General features: G+C 34.4%; 1 protein-coding gene across 3 annotated transcripts in view; it reads left to right on the top strand.

Annotated features, from left to right (window-relative positions):
* The window catches only part of rasgrf2b (Ras protein-specific guanine nucleotide-releasing factor 2b), an 84410-nt gene that overhangs the window by 45382 nt on the left and 26720 nt on the right, over positions 1-12308 (top strand). For 2 of the 3 annotated variants that reach the window (XM_051108882.1, XM_051108880.1), the window contains exons 10-16: positions 1209-1369; positions 3735-3801; positions 4249-4385; positions 6327-6409; positions 7252-7500; positions 9634-9726; positions 10126-10535. In XM_051108882.1, the coding sequence (XP_050964839.1) occupies positions 1209-1369; positions 3735-3801; positions 4249-4385; positions 6327-6409; positions 7252-7500; positions 9634-9726; positions 10126-10535 (1200 nt within the window). The remainder of the gene's footprint in view (positions 1-1208; positions 1370-3734; positions 3802-4248; positions 4386-6326; positions 6410-7251; positions 7501-9633; positions 9727-10125; positions 10536-12308) is intronic. The other variant, XM_051108881.1, reaches the window with a different exon arrangement.

Raw genomic sequence — 12308 nt, 5'->3', positions numbered from 1 at the left:
TAGAACTAATACATATGTTTAGTTAATAATATTTTATAATAATAATGAAATTGTGTGTGTATATTTAGAATGATATCTTATTTACTCAAGCGTCAGAAAGAGGGTGTGGAAACTAACAATTAAAATATACACTATGAGTCAAAAGTTTTTGAACAGTAAGATTTTTAATGTTCTTTAAATGTTCACCAAGCATTTATTTTATCTAAAGTACAGCAAAAGCATTAAAATGTTGAAATATTTTTAGTATTAAAATAACTGTTTTCTATTTGAATACAGTTTAAAATGTAATTTATTCCTTTGATTTCAAAGCTGATTTTTAGCATCATTACTCCAGTCACATGATCCTTCAGAAATCATTCTAATATTCTGATTTGCTGCTCAAAAAAAATCATTTTTATTATTATTATGTTGAAAACGTGTGAGTAGAATTTTTGTGAGTAGAATGTGAGTAGAAGTTTCTTTCATGAATAGAAAGTTCAGAATAATAGCATTTATCTGCAATAGAAATCTTTTGTAACATTATAAAATGTATTTATCATCACTTTTAATCAATTTAAAGCATCCTTGCTAAATAAAAGTATTAATGTCTAGCTTTTGAATGGTATAGTGTATAATGTTAAAAAAGCTTTTAATTTCAGATAAATGCTGATCTTTGGATCTTTCTATTCATCAAAGAATGAAAAAAATGTGAGCAGTTGCTTTAAATATTGATAATAATAATAATAATTATAATAAATGTTTCTTGAACAGCAAATCAGCATATTAGAATGATTTCTGAAGGATCATGTGACTCTAAAGACTGGAGTAATGATGCTGAAAGTTTAGCTTTGATTACAGGAATAAATTACATTTTTAAAAAGTTAGCAAAATAATTAAATGATAAAAAGTGTGATATAAATGTAATAAAGTGATTTAATAAAGTAAATAGATTTAATTTATATTGCTGTGTTGCCCTGAAGTTATAACCTGGATACATTTATACATTTTTCCTGGACTCTAGCTTATATATTCTGGATATGATTTCTGATGATATGATATGAGGTCTGCCACGTTTCCTTCCTTCTTGTAATCTTTTGTTCAGTGGTAAAGGTGTCTTTGATCTTCATTTATCATGTTTGCTGCTGTGGCTCTGTTGTTTCAGCTTGTTGTCACTCTATTAATATTTCTACATGTTTTCTCTCTCTCTGTCTTGCTGTCTTTTCTCTCAGGCTCTTTGATCCAGTTGCCCTCAGTGGAGAGAGGGAAGCTCAGTAAGGTGCGACTAGGCTCTCTCTCGCTCAAAAAGGAAGGAGAGAGACAGTGCTTCCTCTTCACCAAGCACTTCCTTATCTGCACGCGCAGCTCGGGAGGCAAGCTTCACCTGCTCAAAGTACGTGACACACATGCACACAGTGCACTCCAAATGAAAATGCCACTTTACTACACAACAGTCACTCTACAAAAATGTCATCGCTTCTGTGTTTAATATATTGACAGGGCAGCTAAGGCATAGTAATTACGAAGGAAACCCCTGAAGATCAATAACTTAGAAACCAAGCAGCAAATATTTGATAATTGCAATGATGTCAAAAGGTTAATCATGTGTGATGAGGTTTGAGCTTCCCCTGTTCATTTCGTTCAATCCCTACACCCCTCGTGCAGATTTTTGCATATTACTCCTCTCAGTCTTTTGTGCTATTTTAATTGACTGGTTCAATCCTCAGACAGTTTCGGGAGCTGAATTTCCTCATGAGCTTCAAATAGGTATAACTAAGAGGGGTTTAGAAAATAACTCTCTTAATACAGTATATTTAGTTTGTCTGCTAACAATCTAGCAGTGTAAATACATAAATCACAGGAGAATTCTGTTGTTGATTTTGTTTTTTAAAGGCATGTATTTTAGTGGCATTTTGTGATAGGTATGATGGTGGTGGAATGATTACATTTTAAACCATTTTGGGATCAGTTTTTTGGGATTTTTTTTTTTTTTTTGTTAAGGCTCAATTATCTTGATAAATTCACTCATGCTTCAGTTAATCTAAATTATTTCTAAACAGTCAATTGAAGTGGTTTATGTTTAATTTAGAAAGTGGCGCAATAAGGCAGACCAATTATTTGTTTAATGTTTAGCAACATATTTTTATGCATCAGAATAATAGATATACACTATCATTTGTTAATATCTACTGTAATAATAATATGTTTCTTTGCAACATAAAACAATTTGCTATTTTGCAGTTATTTGTGAGCCATTTTTAGTTTTAGTCTTAGTCTTTTAAATAACTTTTAGTCTTAGTCCTGTGTCAAATGTTCTTTTTAGTTATTATCATATTTAGTCAGCCTTGTATGGAAGCTGGTTTCCACCACTGAATAAAAAATGTAAAAAAGTGTTATTGCTAATTTTTATCTCACAATTCTGTTTTTTTTTTTTTTAATTTTTTATCAGAATTGCATAAAAGCTTGCAATTACGAGTTATAAAGTCAGAATTGCCAGGAAAAAACTCACTGACTTTTTTCTTTTCTTTTTTTTTTTTGTCTTTTTATATCTTTTTTGACTTTCATTGACTTGTATCTGACTTGTGAGATATAAACTCGCATAAAGTCCAGTTTTGAGGGGAAAAAGACTGATATTTTCTCAGAATTGCAAGACATAAAGCAATTCTGAAAAAAAAGTCTGAATTGTGAGTTTATTTCTGAGAATTGTGAATTTATATCTCACAATTCTGACATTATAACTTGCAGTTGCGAGTTTATATCACACAATTCTGACTTCATTTGTCAGAACTGGGATTTTTATATCTCACAATTCTGAGAAAAAACGCCAGATATGCGAGATGTAAACTTGCAATTGTGAGAAAAAAAAGTCAGAATTGTGAGATAAAAAGTTGCATTTACCATCTTTTTTTATTAAGTGGTGAAAACAGGCTTCCATAACCTCATCTTGTTTTTGTTTAGTCAAGTTTTAGTTGACTGATTTTAGTCAGTGAAAACTGTCACATTTTTATCGTGCATTATAGTAGTTAAGTTTCATTTTAGTCATGGGAAAAAGCTTGTCAACAAACTATTTTGTCATAGTTTTCTTTAACAAAATTACCACTACTGTAAATTAAATATAATGTAACTCCATTTGTTTGATGCATTAACTAATCTTAAGTTATTTTCTCAGTTTAATTTTCTCAAAAACATCTTGTTTTTGTTATCCAGTAAAATAAATACCAATTTAATTATTTGGTGATTACCAAAGCAAAAGGAGATTTATAAGCAAGCTTACAAAGACTTTTGAAAAACACCTTTGAAATGTGACCCTGGACCACAAAATCGGTCATAAGGGTTTTTTGAAATTGAGATTTGTACATTATCTGAAAGCTGAATAAATAAGCTTAAGCTTGCAAGAAAATATCAAAATAGTGAGAAAATCGCCTTTAAAATTGTCTAAATGAAGTTCTTAGCAATGCATATTACTAATCAAAAATTACATTTTGATATATTTACAGTAGGAAATTTACAAAATGTCTTTACTTAATATCCTAATGATTTTTGGCATAAAAGAAGAATCAATAATTTCAACCCATACAATGTATTGTTGGCTATTGCTACAAATATACCTGTGCTACTTAGGATTGGTTTTGTGGTCCAGGGTCACAAATGTCTTTGTACATTAAGATCCATCACAAACCTGTTATTCTAACAAACCATCAATATCATGAAACTCTCTTTGTGATTAACCTCTCATCCTAATGGTTTGACTCTGGCAGCAAGGTGGTGTGCTGTCCCTGATTGAGTGCACTCTCATCGAGGAGCCTGACGCCAGTGACGAAGATGGTGAGCCTGTTTCTTTGACGCACATTTTCTAACACATCAGCACAGATGAGTGAAGACATGCATCATTAGCTATATATTGGCCATTATTCATATACTGCAGGTTAATTAACTGTTATAGACAGGTCAGAAAAGAGTCCAAACTACCTGCTGTTTAAATGTCAAATGGGTAGAGATGATAATTGTCATGGATTGATTATCCACTTGAGGGGATAGAAAGAGACCCAAGGGCTAATTCAAAACGGCATCACAATGACCCTCTCGTGATCCCTGAATATGGTCCCTAAGAGATGTTTAATAAACATCACCGCCATTATTATGTTACTAAGAAGAGATCACTCCGTTCAATTAGTTTTTATTGCCATTGTTTTCCTGAGTGATCCCTCAGGACTGGTAATTAGGATTTTCATGCATGATTCATGTTTAATTCTAACCTTATGTCTTTTTTAGCCAAGAATTCAGGGCAGGTGTTTGGCCACCTGGACTTTAAGATTGTGGTAGAGCCCTCAGATTCTCCTGCCTTCACTGTGGTGCTGCTGGCACCGTCCCGTCAGGAGAAAGCGGCCTGGACCAGCGACATCAGCCAGGTTGGTCAATGTTGAAAACAGTTGTGCAGCTTAATATTCTTGTGGAAACTATGATCCTTTTTTTCACAATTATTTGACAAATAGTCAATATGATTTTTACAAAAAACAAAATCCAAACAGCAAAACAAATATCTGAAGTGTAGTGTATGTCATTCCAAACCTGTAAGACCTTTGTTAATCCTCAGAACACAAATTAAGATATTTTTAATGAAATCTGAGCTTTCTGACCCTGTACAGACAGCAACGTAGCTACCACGTTCAGGGCACAGAAAGGTACTAAGGACGTTGTAGCCAAAGTAGTCCATGTGACATCAGTGGTTCAACAATAATGCTTTGAAGCTACAACAATTCTTTTAACAATGTCTTTACTACCTTTCTGGGCGTTAAAGGGGTCATCGGATGCTAAGTTCACTTTTTCATGTTGTTTGAACATTAATGTGTGTTGGCAGTGTATGTACAAATCTACCCTATAATGATAAAAATCCATGCAGTGGTTTTTAATTAATCTGTAAAAATAATATCCTCTTTTTCAAATCGAGCCGTTCTCAGATGCCTGTCGTTGTGGCGTCACACCGAGAGAGGCCGCTCCCATGATAGTTGATTGATATGAGCATTTTACCTGAGACCAGCTGTCACAGTCCAGTAACTTTCCTTGTTTCGATGCCGAAGTAGAGATGTAAGTTAGACAAGAATATCTCCGATTGAACGATTGAGGTGTTGTGTTGCTGGATGTAATAATGAACGTAGTGATCATCGTTTACTCCCGACATCTGAGCCGCTGAAGATGCAGTAGATTACATTTGTTTGTGAAGAGAATGCGCCTCCCGATCTACATATATTCGTCTGTGTTCGCGCGAATCATTCATGATCCAGCTTCACTTACAGCAGAAGTGAGTATAAGCGTTTTTTTATGAATCTTTGGATCGCCTTTCCTTATAACGTGGTAATTAGGAAGCTTAGCAGCTAAACGCAGCTAAATGCAGCTAAATGCGGCTAAATGCGGCTAAAGTAAACAAGATCGTCATTCCACAGAGAGAAGACAGGGGCGGGGTGAGTAGAGCTCATTTGCATTTAAAGGAACAACCCCTTAGAATAGGATGATTTTTGCAGAGCTGATTTTGGCAAGGTAAAAAGGGTGTTGTTTTACAAAACCATTGAGAATTTTTAATCAAAGTATATTAGAGACTTTTCATTAAGACCCTAAAGAATCATTTCAACTTGAGGAAAATGGGCATCCGATGACCCCTTTAAATATACCATTGCTGTCCATGCAGGGTCAGAAATCTCTGGATTTCATCAAAAATATCTTAATTTGCGTTCCAAAGATGAACGAAGGTCACCCTCACGTCCTTACAGGTTTGGAACGACGTGAGGGTGAGTAATGACAGAATGTGCATTTTTGTGTGAAGCATCCCTTTAATTCACTTGCTGGAGATGAAATTTTAGTATCTAGCATGCTTTATTTCTCATATTCAGTGATATACGATCTTGTCTTTCTAGTGTCCTGTTGAATAAAAGCATGCAATGTCACAGTAGTAAAAAATATAAAGACAACAGTACCTGACACCTCATCTATAGTTGGTGCATTTGCTCTGAACCGTACAAATTCCCTGTAAACTTTAAAAAATAAAATGATAATGGCTGTACAGAAGAACTTGAACATAATAGCTAACCACCTTGCTAAAACTTCACACCAAGAGCCATGAGGTTAAGACTTGTTCCTGGAGGAGATCACTTTGTATTTGTAGACTGAACCTGGCTTAGTGATGAACCCACAAGAGACATCTCTCTGTCCTTGAAACCCTCAGTCTCTTACATACACAAAGAAATTACATTATGTCCAGCATTTAATGAGAGGATTAATTATGTTGTGTTGTGTTTATGTTATGTTCATTATTTTGATCCCTCTCTTCATTTGAATTTCTGCTCTTTGGGATATAGTGCATTGATAACATCCGCTGTAACGGCCTGATGACCAGCGTGTTTGAGGAGAACTCAAAAGTCACAGTGCCACATATGATCAAGTAAGTCAGACCTTTGTTTGTTGTGAAATAATGAAGAGTGTTACAGTGTTTCTGTAATTATAGAAGCACAACTGACTAAAAAGAATATTTCAACCAGCTAAAAATTGCTGTTTTGACCATTTTAATGCATAAAAATGTGTCAGCTAGTCCAGAACAGCATTTTGCTTGCAGCTCATTTTTGAGGCCCAGTGAACATGCACTGAAGCCCTGAGTACTGAATCGTTGCATGTGTGCAAACGCATCTGTCCAGGCTAAGCATTGAACACAGTGAGCTCACTACAATAAGTGCAAACAACCGGGACTAATTTCCCTCTCTGCTGGACAATATGTTGGCAAAACCAGTCCAGAAAGCATTGCAGCATTTCAGTGTGACTGTCCGTGTGATTGACTTCCACTGCCAAAAGGGCCTTAAGCAAAGAATAATGATTATGTATTTTTATTTATTTCAAATAAACTAGTTGTACAGTCAGCACAGCTGGGTGATCAGGATCCCAGTGTGAATCAGGGTTTATTTTGGTATAATGACTAAATAGCTGTGCATAATCTTGCTTATTGCATTTGTGCTTTTGAAATAAATATAGATATGATATACTGATTTGAGATTTTAAATAGTTTTAATATTCTACTTAGATTAGCATAACGCTTCTAATCAAAATGAAAAACAATTTTAATGTATATGTTATTATTATTACTCTACAATCTAAGCTACATTTGTTATGAGCTGCAATTGCTATCAACAGTGTAATAAATGATATCAGTGCATCTCCACTAATGCTTTATAATATCACCATAAATGTACAGCAAACAGACAGTTAAAATGCTTTGGTTGTGCTCCTCATTAGATCCGATGCGCGTCTCCATAAAGATGATGTTGACATTTGCTTCAGTAAGACGCTCAACTCCTGCAAGGTTCCCCAGATCCGCTACGCCAGCGTGGAGAGACTGCTGGAGAGGCTGACTGACCTGCGCTTCCTCTCCATTGACTTCCTGAACACGTTCCTGCACACCTATCGGATCTTCACCACCGCCACCGTGGTCATGGAGAAACTGGCTGACATCTACAAGAAGCCTTTTACATCCATACCAGTCAGGTAATAAAGCTCCTAAAGGGGATAAATTCACTGCCAAAGCTGGGAAATGCAAATAAAAAATTATATCAACTGTGTATTTTACAGCTTATTGTTTAAATGGCCAATATTATTTTTTTCAATCCATCATTTCTACCAAGCATATATTGGTGTTGAGTAGATTTCAAATGTTTAGTGCAAATACAGTATAAAAAAATAATAAAAAGTAATAAACAGCTTTTTTAACCTGTTTTTGAACAGTAAGATTTTTAATGTTTTTTTTATAAGAAGTCTCTTCTGTTTACCAAGCCTACATTTATTTAAAATGTAAGTAAAATTGTAAAATATTTAACCTATTTAAAATAACTGTTTTCTATTTGAATATATTTAAAAATGTAATTTATTTCTGTGATTTCAAATCTGAATTTTTAGCATCGTTACTCCAGTCACACGATCATTCAGAAATCATTCTAGTATTCTGATTTGCTGCTCCAAAAAGATTTATTATTATTATTATGTTGAAAAATGCTGGATAGAATTTTTTTCAGGTTTCTTTGAAACCTGAAAGTTTCAAAGAAGAAAGAACAGCATTTATTTGAAATGGAAATTTCTTGTAACATTATAAATGTATTTGTCATCACTTTTGATCAATTTAAAGCATCCTTGCTAAATAAAAGTAAAAAAAAAAACAAATTATACTGATTCCAAACTTTTGAATGGTATAGTTTATAATGTTACAAAAGCTTTTCATTTCAGATAAATGCTGATTTTTAGATCTTTCTATTCATCAAAGAATCCTGAAAAAATGTACTCAACTATTTTAAATATTGATAATAATAATAATAATAATAATAATAATAATAAAAATGTTTCTTGTACAGCAGTTCAGTGTATTAGAATGATTTCTGAAGGATCATGTGACACTGAAGACTGGAGTAATGATGCTGAAAATTTAGATTCAATCACAGGAATAAATTACTTTTTAAAATATATTCAAACAGAAATCAGCTATTTTGAATAGTAAAAACATTTCACAATTTTACTGTTTTTGATGTACTTTGGATCAAATAAATGCAGGCTTGGAAAGCAAAAGAGACTTCTTTAAAAAACATTAAACATCTTACTGTTCAAAAACCTTTGGTAGTGTAAATAACTTTTTACTTAAAAAATATATGTAATTTATGTTTATATAAAATAGTATTAAGACTGTACATTTTTGAATCCATTGAACTGAAATTATTAATTAAAAACTTTAAGTTAAATAACAAATTAACCAACTCTAATATCGTTTTTACTACTTAAGTTTAAATTAGAGCCACTCTATTTTAAACCAATGATCCTAAAACAAACATTAAATCATCACAATATTCTCAATGGTTCTTAAATTTTGAAATGTTATTTTGTGCAGTTATATTGTGAATATTCAATATATCAAAGCCAACAGGTGTTCAGCCAGTTCTACAGTTTCTGCTGCCAAAGAAGTCAAAGAAGAAATCAAAAATCACAGCACCCTGAAAGAAACATATTTTATACTTCAAAATCAAAAATCCTAACCCCAATTTTTTTAGTTAATTTGTAATTCTGTGGCCTCACACTGGGTAGCCCGGCCCACAAAAAGATCTCACTAGTCCCGGTCAACATAAATATCTTCTGAATAGCTACAACTGTATTGTGTCACACAGCGGTTCTGTATTGAGTGTAGACAGGCAATTTTTTTGGATCATATGCCATTTTCTACACTGTGGTCTGTCAAGTAATACCATATATTAATACTCAAATGGTCTGTGTGATTGAAATATGTGAAAGAAATCACTAGGTGCATGCGTCTAAAACACTGCTGTGAGCGAGAGCGAGTAACCCATTTGTCTCTGCATACAATTGTCTTTTCAAATGGAAGAATGTTTTCTGTTCCAAAAGCAGGTGTTCTGCCAAGTTAAATTGGTGCACTCTCCGTAACCCTTGCCTAAAAAGCAGTTCAGAAAGCCTCAAAGTGCTCAGCAATTCCTCCTCCATTTTGCTTGAATGTTCGATATTCTTGTGCAGAAGGCAAATGCAGCATGTGTACCTCATGTGACAATGCTTGTGGTCATTGTGAGTGCTGTTTAATGTGTTGTCTCTGATGTTCCTCATCCCCACACCCACTTTGCTGTCACACAGGGTCCAGTATCACTCATTTGACCGCTTGTCCATTACATCCATCTGCCCAGACTACAGCCTGAAGATCAGGAAGATAGCGATGGATCAGTCAAAGTAACAAACCCATCTCTGTTACCGATTCACTTTCATCCCTGTCTGTTTTTCTAGTTCCTTACATTTTCAACTCTGTTTGAACTTGTTTTGGAGTGTTTGTCTTTGTGATTTAATATGTGATTTTATTACATCCTGGATTCTCAAAACTTCCGCACTTGCAGAAATGCTAGCATCCATTGCAGATCTTGCAATGTTTACCTGTTTTGTTGTTCTCAACTTCTGAAAGCTGCAATCAGTACTCCTCATGTGTTTCCACATGTAGAATGCATCCAACACACTGTTTGACAAGAGTGTTTAGTGTACTTGGAGCATGCAAGTATGCAGAACAGAACATGAGACATGTGCCAGTGCTGCTCTGCCATTTATCCCCCATCTTTCAATGTTGTTTCCACAACTCAGATCCCTGGAGCTTTTCTTCGCCACCAATCAGAACAACCGCAGCGGGGACCACGTAAATGACAAATCCCCCAGACTGTGTCGCAAGTTCTCATCTCCTCCACCTCTTTCCATTCCTTCCCGTACTTCCTCTCCGGTTCGCACCAGGAAACTTTCTCTTAATTCCCCTATTGGCTCAAAAGTAGGCATCTTGGATCTGTCCACAACCTCCTCGTCGGCAGCCAGCAGTCCAACCTCTGCCAACCCTACCATCTCACCCCCACCGTCCAACAACAACAACAAGCCCCCTTTGGATCTTAGTCGTGGACAAAGTCCATCCTCCCCCGAGCAGAGCCCTGGAGCTCCGGATGATAATGCAGAGGTGCCACGAATCGACGCCCTCTGTGGTAAACTGCGCCGCAGCATCAGGAGAGGTGAGCAGAAAATAAATTTTCTCTTCTAAGAGTAGTGAGAGAAACATATTAGCTCTGTTTTAAAATCAGTCTACTGTCTACTTTGGAATGTGCTTTCCAGGGTCAGAAATAAGAAAAAGGGCAATATTTGACCCCAGAAATTGATTTCCAGCTGCATTTTTTACATATGTGAGGGCAATTTTTATAATCACCTTATTATAAAAACCATATTTTGTCTTTAATGTCAAATACCCAAATTTACCCAACTTTAATCAACATTCCAAACAATAGACTGTTTAAAATTGTACCTAAATTATACTTGTAAAAACAGGAGCTCATAGGATTGCAATATTATGACAAAAATCATTATTGTAGATTATTGCTCTATTAATATAAATATAGAAAACAATATAAAACATTTTTGTTTCGTTTTAGGCATATCACATTCTGGCTTCATAGACAAACATGTCTGTTTATGACGTTAGTCAAGTCTAGCACAAATTATGTGCTATTAAGCTCCCATTATAATCACTGAAGATACAGAAATTAATCTTTTATTTACATCATATCTGCACTGTGTTGTTTATGATGAGGGAATTCATGAGCGTATACACTCAACAACAGCTCTGGCATTTTCAGTACTGAATAATCTAAGCGCCTCTGATTAGCAAATGCATTCCTAAGTTCAACAGAAATGCGTTTGATTGGTTATAAGGCTCAGCGCTGCACAAAACAGCATGTAAAAGCAATCTGGTGAATTGACACTTTTCATTCATTTTCACATTTCATTTTAATCACAACAGCCGTAATACATTTAATTGTGCAGGGGCATTTTTTGACCCTATGTTTTGAATTTTTGGGCATTTTTGTTCATTTTGGTGGCATTTTTGCCCTAGTTAATTTCTGACCCTGGTGCCTTCCATGTAATCCACTTAAATGGAATCTCATAAGTCAAAATGTAACAGTTGGGTCCCGGAAGTAAAAATTGAATTCGTTTTCTCCTTAGTAAAATTGAGATTTAATGAGAACTTATAAACCAAGGGTGCCCAATCCTGATCCTGGAGATCTCCTGTCTGTAATTATCAAATGCTCCCAGAGACAGAGATTGTCTTACTATTTGGAGATGAGACTCTGTAGTACTTACCATTGAAAATCATAACAGCTAGTGGATAGTTTCTAATGAATTACTTTGCTTGTCTTCTGATAACATATTGCACAAGGAAAGCGATTTTGGTGTTTCTACTGATATTGTGATTAGCATTTGAAAAGGATTCATTTACAATAGATGTTTGTTGTTATCTTACAAATACAGTAGGATGTAATATTTGTAGAATGTGCTTTAAATTCATAAATTTAATTAATTTATGGAAATGAAGCCATAGAAAGATACATATATGTTTACCTTTATTTATTAAAAGAGGTTATATAATCATCATACAGAGCAGTCACTACATTACATGTAAAGTCATTACATTTTAAGTCTGTTCATTGAAACTTGGAAGACATATAAATAACATATTTTCATTAAACGACATACAGTATAATATCATATTTTAAATTGATATTTGATATTGATATTTTGAACACTGATATTTTCAGACAATACGTCTATTATTAAAGTGCCCCTATTGTTCTATTCTGAATATTGCCTTACATGCAGTGTGTAATGTAGCTGGATGTGAATGCAAACAATGTGAAAGTTATAAAGCCAAAAGTGCACAGTAAATATAGTTATTGTCTCCCAAAAAAAACAAAAAAACAAAAAAACAATCGACTTGGAACAGCCTGAATGAG

This window comes from Labeo rohita, chromosome 5 (genome assembly GCF_022985175.1).
Source record: "Labeo rohita strain BAU-BD-2019 chromosome 5, IGBB_LRoh.1.0, whole genome shotgun sequence".
Lineage (NCBI taxonomy): Eukaryota > Metazoa > Chordata > Actinopteri > Cypriniformes > Cyprinidae > Labeo > Labeo rohita.
The sequence above is the reverse complement of the archived record's forward strand: the minus strand, read 5'-3'. Positions and strand labels throughout refer to the sequence as shown.